General features: G+C 46.0%; 2 protein-coding genes across 2 annotated transcripts in view; one reads left to right on the plus strand and one right to left on the minus strand.

Annotated features, from left to right (window-relative positions):
* LOC8039337 (FAS-associated factor 2) overlaps positions 1-10065 on the minus strand; it is a 31887-nt gene extending 21822 nt beyond the window's left edge. Inside the window, exons 1-5 of the mRNA XM_029994543.4 lie at positions 9874-10065; positions 9369-9437; positions 9177-9280; positions 3805-3923; positions 430-459 (exon numbers count right to left, since the gene is read on the minus strand). Of these exons, the coding sequence (XP_029850403.3) occupies positions 430-459; positions 3805-3923; positions 9177-9280; positions 9369-9437; positions 9874-9930 (379 nt within the window). The 5' untranslated portion in view covers positions 9931-10065. The remainder of the gene's footprint in view (positions 1-429; positions 460-3804; positions 3924-9176; positions 9281-9368; positions 9438-9873) is intronic.
* A 1455-nt stretch (positions 10066-11520) lies between these two features.
* On the plus strand, positions 11521-12442 carry LOC8039336 (BRCA2 and CDKN1A-interacting protein). Its single transcript, XM_029994545.4, has one exon. The coding sequence runs from the start codon at positions 11570-11572 to the stop codon at positions 12422-12424; it is 855 nt and encodes a 284-aa protein (XP_029850405.2). The 5' UTR covers positions 11521-11569; the 3' UTR covers positions 12425-12442.
* The last annotated feature ends 47 nt before the right edge of the window (positions 12443-12489 follow it).

Genomic DNA, 12489 nt, shown 5'->3' on the forward strand with positions numbered 1-12489 from the left:
TTTTCCTTTGCAAGAGATGCCTGGCAACATTGTACGACAAGCAGCAAACGTCCTGGCTGGAGAGTAGGTCTGCCTCACCTCGGCGCACCGTTCGAGGTTAAGCTGGGATCCCACTGGCAAAGGTGTATAAGGAAACATTAAGCTTAAAACTTTTCAGAAATGCCTACGTTTACCTCATTATTGTTTCCGGCATAATAAATATTGAAAATTTGAATGCATCAGCCGGTTAGTTGGCAGAACAACCACTGTAGGGCTACCAGTTAATAAATTACTCTGGAAACAAGCTTATTCTTAGGCCTAAAGCTCCGCGACAGAGCACGCAAATGGCCAAGGAGGAAAAACAGAATAAGTTGACAGGTCCCGAAATGCAAGTAAATATGCATGTATGAGGGAATAGATGGAAATACACGGAAGCAAATATGAACTCACTTCTCCTTGCATCAGGGCGTACTAAGCTCCCTGGAAAGAAAAAGAAAAGTAATTAGTTTCAAGGACCCTGGTTTCTCTCCATCATGGCGTAGGCTTCTGCTTTATGCTTCACGAAGCAGCTACACAGGCTTTGTTCATAAGCAGGGCATTCGTTGCTAGAGAAAGTATTGGACTCTAATACAGTAGATTAATTAATCTAAATTTGATGGGACCAGTCAATTCAGTTTGAATTAACCGAAAACTAAGAACCAAACATTAGATAACATTAGATAAGCAAGCTCCGCATGGGAACAGCAGTACAGACCCCTTTAGTCATACAATTGAGTGAGAAGATCTGACACAAACAAGTTGTGAATTGTTGTAGTTCTCAGTTATTTGAAATCCAGGTGAATGAATTGCTCAGTTAGATTGTTTGAGTGCAAGACAATATTTTGTGATGTATACCCTTATTTTTCCCTCCTGCATACACTGCAAGGTTTGCAGTATTTCAAATAAAATAAAGTAGGAATTAAAATCTGCCCTCTTGCCAGACTATTCTAGCGGTGTACCGGCAACGCTGAATTTATTGTAAGGTGCTTTGCGGTGACGCGCAGGAACCTGTTACGCGTCTTATGCCTCGATGGCACAATTATCGCCGTGCGTAGCGTCTCTGAAAGGAAGTCCTGCCAGAGCTAGTGCTCCGTAGAGAGTGGAATGCAAAGTTTGCATATCTTGCGGTCGCACACCCCAGCTTACAACTGGCTATTTCGAGTTTCCCACTTGCTTCCAAACCACATGCTTCCCATCCCGTGCCAACGCACATTTAAAAAAAAAGTGCTGCGCCAACCAAATGCTGACGTAGCACTATTGTGATGCCCACGTTAGCAGAAACTGCTAGGAGCCTGCTACATAACACATTCTGCAGTTAATATGTAGATAAACAAGCCGCATTAATTCACACATCTATATTCTATAACAGGACTAGAAATATGTTTCGACTGTTGGGTTCTTACTCAGCACGCCAGAATTACAAACGAGTTTAGAGAGTCGTGTGGCATTCTTGATCGCTATTCCGTGTTCGCAACACCAACAGTGTAAACGCTGGCTCACACAGCCAAATCTTACGTTTTCTTAACAGACTGGTAAGTTACCAAAACATTAGTGTCTCCAATGTTGCGTGCCAGACCATCTCTTTGAACTGGCAGCCACGCCTAATATGAAGCAGAGATGTTCATGTGACTTGCACGCCAGCTTTCGTAACATAAGATAACAAAAGAAAACGGGACTTTGTGAACCGGGTTTAACCCTTGAAGGTCGTCGCCGAACGTGTACGGTGGCAATTACACGCTTGAAAATGCCCATCTAAACACAAAACCATGCGCACCATGCAAGGTGTTGCTCTAACATTAAATTCGCAGTGTTTCGCTTTGCTGGGGCTATTTATACTTCTGAAATTAGACGCCATGTGCACCGCCATACGCGAGAGACGGTCGCTTTGCATGTCGGCTACTCTCGTGGCAGCAGCAACTGGAGCAATTCAGACTCCAATTCAGACTTTTAACGTTTCTCAGAACTGAATTTGGAGGGTGAGAGCTTATCATCCAATGGAGAAGCTCAGTAAAGTACCTCCAGTTTGAACCTTGAGACCGCTGGAATGTCACGGAAGCAGACGCACCGAAACAAAACCGAATGGAAGATAGGTGACAACTTTTTTTCCTTCAATTTTTACATTCGATGCTTCTAAACCTAAACAACTTGCAAGCCCTGTAGCTACTCAAGCTAGATAATTAAGAAAAAAAACCTGGGCATGGACCCTTATTTATGCTATTCTTTTTGGAACAAAACCCGGCCACTAAAATAATTTTTTGGGAAATAACCTCGACCGTTAAAGGGTTAAGGGGGCACTCAAGTGGAATCTGAGATTGTCTATTTATGGCGATAATTTAAGGCTCGTTCACATTCTCTTGCAACCGGGTACGACCGAGAGAGACGAGACTTGTTAAAACCTGTTAAAATTTCTTAGGGCCAGTGAACACACTGGCACGCTGGCGCCATCTATGCGGTGACCCTGGAACTGCATTTCACAAGAGCGAAGGTTTAGCGGGATTTCCGAGGTCAAATGTGCGTAATACCTATAAGAAAGGCTCGTTTATAACGTTGAAAAAAGTTTTTCGAGCAAAGAAAGAAAAAATATTGCGCGAGAGAAATAGAAAATATGCTGGACCGCCAAGTATACACTGCTACCCAATAGATGGTGCCAGTGTGTCCTCTCGTTGTAAGAGGTTTCAAGAAACCCAGTTTTAAGAGGTCACAACAGTGTGAACGGGCCTTCAATCTACGGGCTCTAAGCATCCTAACGAACCCGAAATTGCATTCATGGGGAGCCAATTTCCCTATTTACCGTTTAATCAAAGATTGTGGCAAGCCCCCCTTTTGCACCTTGGAATCGACACCAGGGGGTGCTGACGGACGGTGTTTTCAAACAATAATTGACGTATTATATCTCCTACGCCCAAAGATTCAACATTTTTGTCAAAATACAATGCACAATGCGCGTAAAAAAAAGCAATAACAGTAATGTTCAAAATCTCCACGCCTTCAACGGTCAAATTTTAGGGAGGTGGTGGGGACCTGATGACGGCACACCCAGGAGTAAATAGTGCCCGTGCATTTCTATCGCTGAGAGTTCACTAGGACGTCGCGCCCTCTGGAACTGGTCAGTTTTATTGACTGAAGCCCAACAAATGGCACGCGATCAAAAACAAGCTTCTACTAAAAGTACTCGAGTACACCTTTAAGTCTGATCGGTCCGATTCGCTTAATAATGCCGCGTGCATAACCGAGAAGGAACGCTTCCCAGTACATCTAGAAGATTCGTGTTTACTCTAATACTCTTACACCGAGAGAAAAAGAAAGCCGGAGTGACTCTGCCCTGTCAGTCTCGCCTTAGCTCATTCCCCAACATTCTAGGTCGAATGTTTGAGATGATGAGCTTAGTAAATCAGGAGCCAAGCGCGGCGTTGCCGATTCATTTTCACTGATTCATTCTGGCAATAGCCAGCTGTGACACCGACGCACAGTCGCTTCTGCTGCCGTCTCGATGTGCGTTCTTCCTTTTTTTGTAACCGGCACAAGTTTGTTTTCAGTTCATTATTTGTCGCCTCGTCGCCTTCAACTGTGACAATACTGGATATGAAATAAGCAACATGCAAATGCATTGAAACAGTAGGTAATCAGTCAAGGAGTTAGGATACGGTTCAATGGTGGGAGAGTTGCGTTCAGACCTAGATGGATTGCACGCAACTGCTCGGCCAGGACTGGGGTCTGTCCACTGGGGTTCGCAGATCCTTCCCTCTCTAAAGAGACGAGCCCCCAAAACGCTTGGGAGCCACTCACATGCAAACTTGATGATGCCGAGGAGCGAGTTGTAGAGGAAAGAGAGTGGAAATGTGATGATGAATTTGCCCCATCCCAACAGGCCATTGGGTCTCCAGCTCTGCACGGAGTAGAAAAACCTAGAAAATACCATAAAAAGGACAGGAAGTCAGCATAAATATGCTTCAAAAAAGAAATTCCTATTTTATATAGGCCCAAGATTTAAAGGAAAACTGAAGCAGTTCTACATTTGAGAAAAAAAACACTCAAATCATTTTCATGTGGCATCCAGGACCACAAATATCGAGATTATTTTTTTATTTGGTGCATGGAGGCTGCAGAAAATCATTTTCAAAGTACCGCTGAAGCCCCTCCTTTCCAGAGCGTGACGTCCCATCAGGAGCTTTAGGAATCTCCGCTTTCGCGCATCTTCAGCGCTTATCAAACCTAGACAAGCGCACTCTTGCTATTTTAAAAAGGTGAAAAAAAAGACGCCACGACTGGTGTCAGTGCGGGGGAATATAGACCAATACGCGGCTTTGACGTCACATCTCTGCGGTAGCGCTGTTGTCACCACCGCGCATGCGCAGAAGCTTCACCTCACGCGGATCTGGTTCATGCGCTTGCACAGTGCCCACACCTGGTGTGGGCAAACGCAGGCTTGTTTGTAAACAGCGTGTTGGTCCATACCTGACAAGCTCGCAATCACACGCGCTGCCCACATGAGCAACACGTGCTTGGCGGCCGAAAGATCCTAGTACAACGTAACGACTGGCCAGAGATTTTTTGTTTTCTCACGTTTGGTTACATCTGCGGGGAAAACGAATCTGATACTTAGCTTACCGGGATAAAAATACTCTGGAATTCACCTCTAACTTGTTTTTTTGAAGACAACCTTCAGCTTCCCTTTACGTGTTAGACCTAAGAAAAATAGGCATAAAAATAATGTTTAGCTTCCAAATCTCTGAGAGCTGCTGGCACCCAATCTATAATGGTGAATTCCGCTTGCAGATTTGGAGCGCACATCTTCCGCGGGCATATCCGGCTCAAGATGGTCGCCTTCCACTAGCAGATTCGTGACAGTACCAGCTCCGTGGAGTGCTCCCGACTACGCCGCGACCACCCCAGCAACATCAACAGATCTCCCCGGAAGTCGACAGCAGCCCACCACTGCGCATGCGCATCGCGGGCCGAGTATGTCAAATCTGGTCCAGTTGGTCAGTCGGTTGTTTACGCAGGTGGTGACGGGCAGTATGTGCGGCGTGTGCATTGCGTCTCGTATACTGCTGCCATTTCATTTTCACTCCATTTATTACCCTTAGGGAATAAAGCATTACAGAGGGGGAGTGGGCAAACAATGAGTTGCTAGTGAAAAACTCACGTGGGAAAATCGATAAACATTACGATTAACAAAATCAAGTAAAGAGACCAATCAACACCTTTTTGAAAAGAGCACCATCAACAGTTGATACAATGGGGGCAGGAAGGTGGTTCCATTCATGGGATGTGCACGGTAGAAAAAAAAAAAGGTAAAAAGCATTTCAATTTGAATAAGGGATGCCAACTTTATGTTGATGATCGACTCCTGATGAAACATAGAAAGGAAGTACAAAAAGCCTTTCTCACAGTCTAACGTTAGTGTAATAAATTTTGGGAAATAGGCTTAAACGAGCGATTTTTCTGCGTACTAAGAGATGTGGAAGTGAAAGGTGAGCCTTGATTAATGATACACTCGCAGTTCAATGACAGAGCAAATGAAACGTACCAATCTGTTCTGTATAGCTTCAAGTGATGCAATTACTGAAGGTTGACCAGGGTTCCAAATGGATGACGCATACTCTAGCTTTGGTTGTACTAGTGTTTTGTACAGTATCACCTTTAATGATTGGGTGCCAATGAGAAATTTCTCTTCAAGTATCCCAACATGCAATTTGCATTGTTCGTTACGTTAGATATGTGATGTTTCCATGTTAGATCAGACGTGATATGAACACCAAGGTACTTATACTCTGAGACCGACTGTAATGCAATTCCTTTAATATTATAATATGCAGATACTGTTGTACATCTAATTATGTGCATAGATTTACATTTAGCTGAGTTTAATTGCACCAACCATAATTCGCACCAAAGCGACACTGCATTAACATCATTTTGTAACTGTCTTGATTCAAGGTTATTGGTTACTTCGCTGTATAGGACACAGTCATCAGCAAATAGTGAAATTCAGGGGATGCAGAGGGAGGACTGGAGCGTGGCAAATCGTAAGCACCGACATCTGCAATCCCAAGAAGAGCGAGAAAGGGAAAGACAACCGATAATCTGAAGGAATCAGACGCAAAGTTAGGCATGTCCATTTTGCCTGAACTGATTGATACACTGCATGCCACCCGTGTTTCCTTGTGCAGTGAAGCGACAGACTTGTCAATGACCGAGCAAGTGATAGTCTTATTAGCAATCGGAGCTCCACAACTAGCGACCACTGTGCGTGTCCCGCCGCCGTTCCAGGGCGGTTGAAATGTTTGGCAAGGTGGCGAAGGCGGACCTATAAACGTGGACTTCATGGTTTGCATGATGCGCTCGACCGGTGTCGCACGTTTCTTCTGCCGGTGGACAGTGATAGTAGCAATTCGCTGTCGGAGATTTCAGTCGGCTTAAGTTTGAGCAAGCTCAAGCAGCTTCCATTTTGAAAAACAGGCAGTCTCCGGCAGGTAGCTCAAAAGATGCCACTCCATTATCCGCTTGTCGATTTGGAACGGGTGTCACGTAGCGGCTGTTCTCCTCCCTCCCAGATCTTAGAAACCAATCCGAATTTACCACTGAAATTCACCATAATTATGCAAATATCTCATCACACACATAAAACAAAAATAGCTTAAAATTTTTTTTTTTTTTTTTTTTTTCAGTTAAATGTGACCAGTAGGCATATAAAAAAATGATGTCCCCTCAGCTTGTACAAAGTAAAGGCCATGAATTATAGAGTGTGCTGTTAGTAACATAAAATATTTACAAAAAATTTTAAATTTTTTATGTAACTGATAAAAGTATTAAGAGAAGAGGACAACACTATAAGTACATTTGCATGCTATGTTTTTTTTTATAAAACTAAATTTTTTTTTCATACAACTGAATATTTTTTTTTTTTTTTTTTTTTTGGGGGGGGGGGGGGGGGGGGGGGGGAGGAGGATTTACTACTTTTTATATTCATTCGAGATATTAGAGATGTATAATGAGGTGTCAGCACCCCTTCAAGCTGGCTCTTAGAAATTATGAAAAAGCACCAATAACAGTGGCACATGGCACCACTGCAATTAACTCTTTCGATACCTTTGCCTCGGCAGCCATATCTGCTGCACTATCCAAGTAGCATCCACGTTGCAGTTCACAGTCGCTACCACCGACCTCCTTTATCTCAACCGGCACTTCCCATGCCTTGTTTCCTAGCCTAAGTCAAGCTGTGAAGCCATCACCTTACCAGTACAGATGCAACACAAGGACGACACTAAGAGATTAGCACAAACAAGCGATTTTTGGGCTGACAAAAGGGCAACACGTGGCATTGCAGTCATGCCAACACGAGATTTCCTGGTATGTGCCATCTTTGTGGCACGGGGAGAGTTGACAGACAGCAGCTGTCGTAGAAGTGTGATTTCGGAATGCCGCTGCTCTGCCCAGAGGTTTTCGCCAACCATACACAACTGTGCGAATGGAATCTCTTTGTGCTCACTCGTTGACAGCGGTGATATCTTATTTTACACTCACCGTCTTAGCGTCACTAGAGGTTTTTAAGGCGCTGAACTAACAGGGATCATAGATGGCAGCCTCGATGTTGTAAAAAGAATGACAATGACCACCTGACCAAGCACACCCGGAACTGAAAGCTGGGAACGGCTCAACCGCTCTCGTTGGTCTATCAGGGGTGAGACAGGTCAAACAAGTTTTGCAGCAATTTTTGGAGCACAAAAATCTGGATTTTGAAGCAGCCCAGGAGCACAAAATTCTCGTTTTGGAGCAGCAATTTATGCATTTTGGAGCAACTTCCAAGCACAAAAGTCCACAGTTTGGAGCAGATTAGGAGCAAAAAATGTTAGAGCAGCTTATCAGCAATTTAAATCATAAAAATCTGATATAAATCACACAAGTCAGATTTTTATTTTTTAATAATTATTTTTGTCCGCCCTTGTTCTAATAAGTCATCAGTGCCGATATGCACCGAAATAAAATATGAAAGAAAAACAACAACTGAGAAGGCAAACGCGAGTTTTAAGCGCATAGATGAGGACAAGAAACACAGGCTTGCTGCAAAGTTAGGTGGGCACCAGGTACCTCAAGCTTATACAAACTGGTGCCAAAGCGCAATTGTAGTGTAAAACTTTTTAAACCGGTGATTCGAGAGCATGAACAGAGCATGAACCAGACATCGATCGGACGCTCGTAGAAAGCACGTGCAGATAGAAAAAAACTCCCCACCAAAGCGAGTCACAAGGTAAATAACGAAGTGGTAGAAAAACTATGAGCACCACATGCACGCTAAATACGGGTGTGTGACCGATTCACTCGATTGCTCACGCACTGGAAGCACGTGTGTGATAACCGAAAGTACTCACGGCGACGGCACCGTGCATTTTGACGAGATTACGGACACGAATGAGCAATTATACAATGGAGGCGCTCAATAGCACTTTTAAGAAAAGGCTTACTCTCAAAATGAAAGAAGTACTTAGGTTTGCTCATCTTGATAGCCTGTGCGTCATACCTCCCGTGGAAAGACAGCGAGACCGTGTGACAGCGCACCTTTAGCATGCAGTCACAAATGACAGCGGAAAGTAGTACGAAAATCGGGAAAGGACCACGTATCATAAGTATAGAAGGGTACTACAGCTGAAATCTTCAAATCTGGCGGTTGCTTGCACCACCCTGAACCCGTGCCGTGTACATTACTATGACGAGATTGAACGTTGCCAACCAAGTTCTTGTTTTCCGCTAAATCTAGTGTCGCCACAAACTTTATTTTTAGTTTTTGAGTTACTTTGGCGCAGTGGCGCAATTTTGACTAATTTCGCGTTTTTGGCCCAACTAGGCGCAGAAAATTGGGTTTGCATCAAAATGGCGCAATTGGTCAGATGTCACACCCTGGTCTATTCGCGACAATGCGTGGTCAATTCGCGACAACGCGGCGCAACGTGCGATGATTTCACCGTTCCGGCCGTCAATCACTCGTGCCAATTTCTTCGAGTGGTGACTTTACCAGATGGGCCACAGCGTTATGGCACCACAAAGGTACCGAGCAAAGCCTCCATCCCAATCCACCGTCAAAGCCGCAGTTTTTGTACGGGTCAGTGTGGTGACTAAGCAATTTCCACTAGCCTAGTTGCCACCCTGGTCGTTCATACCTCTGGTCGGCGTGATCCACCACGACGGGCGGTTGTCGACTAGACGGCGGTCTGTACACGGATGGAGAACCTTCCTGAATGTTCAGCGTATCTTGGACCGCAACCTGAAAGGGTTTAAGCGGCGCACTAAATCCAGCGAAACGACACCCTGGCAGATCGCCTCGCGCGTCGCGTGCAGGCGGCGTCACCTACCTCCAAATCCCAGTTGTGTCGGTTCAATATTTCGCGACACCTATCCAGGTCCTCTATCCGCGTCAAGTCCTGCAACGAAACGGGGTGAGTCACGGTTTGAAATATCGAAAGGGTCAGTTCAACGAGCTTACGGATAAGGGAGCACAATTTCAAAAGACCGAAAGTTCGTGGCTGAAGTAGATCCGGCTGCTATCTTGTTTACAGTAGGCCCCATGCGCTAGCGTCACTTAAAAGTGTGCCACGAGTCGAAAAGCGTGGGTGGGACTCTAAGCTGTCTTTATTTCAGCTCAGACGCTGACATGTGTGCTCGTGAACCAAAAGACCGTTTTCAAATCGGAACGTTTGTCCGCATAAATGCGTATACTTTGAGGAGGGCGGACGGAAGCAACAGTGCCCGTTTCGCACGAAAGGCAACTTATTTCGGCAAAACAATTTGAGACTTCGATACGTCGTGATCTGCGCGTTAACTTTGTGACCTGTCAAAGAGAAAACGGTACTAATTTACCTGAAACTGAAGTAGTTTTTCTGTCTGAGAGGCTGACAAGTCATTGCTTTCCGCCATTTTGTGCTTCTGAATCCGACTGGTGCGAAACCTAGCGGTTGCGAGCAGGAGCTGGCAGGAGCAGTGGCGAATATTTGATTACACCAACGAAAATAATTGACTCTAGCTCTTTTATACTGTGTTTGAGAAACGTGCAGTGTTATTAGTGACTCTACGGATGAATATAAATAATATATATTTAAATCTTTGTATAAAGTGATGAAAGCCCAAATGCGCGAGCGGAAGGCGCGCACACACTGTGCGTAAGCCTAGAGCTCCTACGGAGTAGAGCACTATATAGCTCCTTCGGAGCAGAGTAGCGCAATCTAGAACGCCGTCTCTCGGCGACTGGCGGCGAACGCCCGGAGGTTCCAACTGTGGTCAGAAATGCATGGAGAACGTGAGAAAATCGTCGTTTCTTCAGTTTTGTGGGGATGTGCGGAATGGAAATAATTTTTGACATAATAATGAAACATTTTAGAATAATATGCGATAACTTTTGTGCCATACAAGGACGTAACTTTTTTAAAAAAATTGCCTGAGCGGCATCATGCAGCAGACGACACGGCGACGTCATACCATTCACGTGACCCGCTCCGGCCAACCCGAAACGCCCATCTCCGCTGCGAGCAACAATCGTCTGCTTCAAACGCCATTGCCTTGGAAATTGCGTTCTCAAAATTTGCACACGCATCCGATATTATTAAAACTTTGATAAAGTGTTTAGCGCTTTACTAACTTCACGACAGGCTAGTTTTGAAAAATGTGGACTCGCCGTTAGTTTTTTAATCAGCCGTGTTATGTCGATCTCCATGTATTCTCCCATAGGGCGGGCCGCCTCCTGGAACCCTGAGTACCACGTGACTCGCGCCGAGCCGCTCTGTCGGCCATGTTGTCGGCAAAACACGGGGTTCAAAGGATTGCGCTACTCTGCTCCGTAGGAGCTATATAGTGCTCTACTACGGAGCAGAGTAGCGCAATCCTTTGAACTCCGTGTTTTGCCGACAACATGGCCGACAGAGCGGATCGGCGCGAGTCACGTGGTACTAAGGGTTCCAGGAGGCGGCCAGCCCTATGGGAGAATACATGGAGATCGACTCAACATGGCTGATTAAAAAATGAACGCCGAGTTCACACTTTTCAAAACTAGTCTGTCGTGAATTTAGTAAAGCACTAAACATTTTATCAAAGTTTTAATAATATCGGATGCGTGTGCAAATTTTGAGAAGGCTATTTTCAAGTCAATGGCGTTTGAAGCAGACGATTTTTGCTCGCAGCGGAGATGGGCTTTTCGGGTTGGCCGGAGCGGGTCACGTGAATGGTGTGACGTCGCTGTGTCGTCTGCTGCATGATGCCGCTCGGGGAATTTTTAAAAAAAAGTCACGTCCTTGCGGGGCACAAAACTTAGCGAAAATTATTCCAAAATGTTCCATTATTATGTCAAAAACGATTGCCATTCCGTACATCCCCACAATACTGAAGAAACAACGATTTTCTCACGTTCTCCATGCATTTCTGACCGCAGTTGGAACCTCCGGGCGTTCGCCACTACTCGCCGAGAGGCGGCGTTCTAGATTGCGCTACTCTGCTCCGAAGGAGCTATATAGTGCTCTACGTAAGCCTGCCAACAACCGTGATCCATCGAATCTCCAAACAAAAAATGGCGATGTCGAAGCGGCGAAAGCAGCTCTCCAACGAGGAAGAAAGCGAAGGATCCGACCACTCAAACAACAACAGTGACTCGGAGGAAGATGAATTCATTGACACCGAAGTGAACGTCGACTTCGAGGCTCGCACTCCGGACGACTCGGACTTCCACGGCATCAAGCGCCTCATGCAGCAGTTGTTCCTCAAGGCACGTGTCAACCTCACCGATCTCACCAACCTCATCTTGGAGCAAAACTTCGTGTCGAGCGTCATCAAACAATGCGACGACGAGATGGAGGACGAAGAAGAAAGCATGGAAGACACAGAGGACGGCGTCTTCGGCGTCATGAGCGTCGTGAACGTCACCGAGATGAAGCAGCGCGAATGCGTCGGACAGATCGTTTCCATGCTGCGCGACCACTGCCGCACTTCGGCCAGCGGGCTGCTGTCCAAGTTTGACGAGTACTTCGCGGCCGATAAGTGCCAGCTCGGCCTGATCTTGAGTGAGCGCTTTGTAAATATCCCGCCGCGGATCGCGGTCCCGCTGTACGACTCGCTAACGCGCGACGTCGAGTCCGCAAAGGGCGCCGGCAAAAAGTTCGACTTCTCGCACCTCTTGCTCATCTGTAAACAGTATCGGCCCTCGGGGAACGAGCAAGGCGCGATCTTCGCCAACGCCGAAGAAGAGCTGTTCGAGGAAGAGGCCGAGTTGCAGTTCGAGTACAGCGTGACGACAGAGACGGACACTGCGGTCGCGGGCGACTGGAAAGAGGACGACGCCGAAATGACGCAGATTCGCAAGATCCTGGTCATTCCCACCAGCAAGTGGGGCCGGATAATGGACAAGCTGAAGTCCGCGCTTCAATAAATTACTACTTACGGGTTACGAGCGCCTTTCTTCCTTGGCCGCCGACGACGGTAAGGGGAACCCCG

This window comes from Ixodes scapularis, unplaced genomic scaffold, assembly GCF_016920785.2.
Source record: "Ixodes scapularis isolate PalLabHiFi unplaced genomic scaffold, ASM1692078v2 PGA_scaffold2__306_contigs__length_199485367, whole genome shotgun sequence".
NCBI classification, from domain to species: Eukaryota; Metazoa; Arthropoda; class Arachnida; order Ixodida; family Ixodidae; genus Ixodes; species Ixodes scapularis.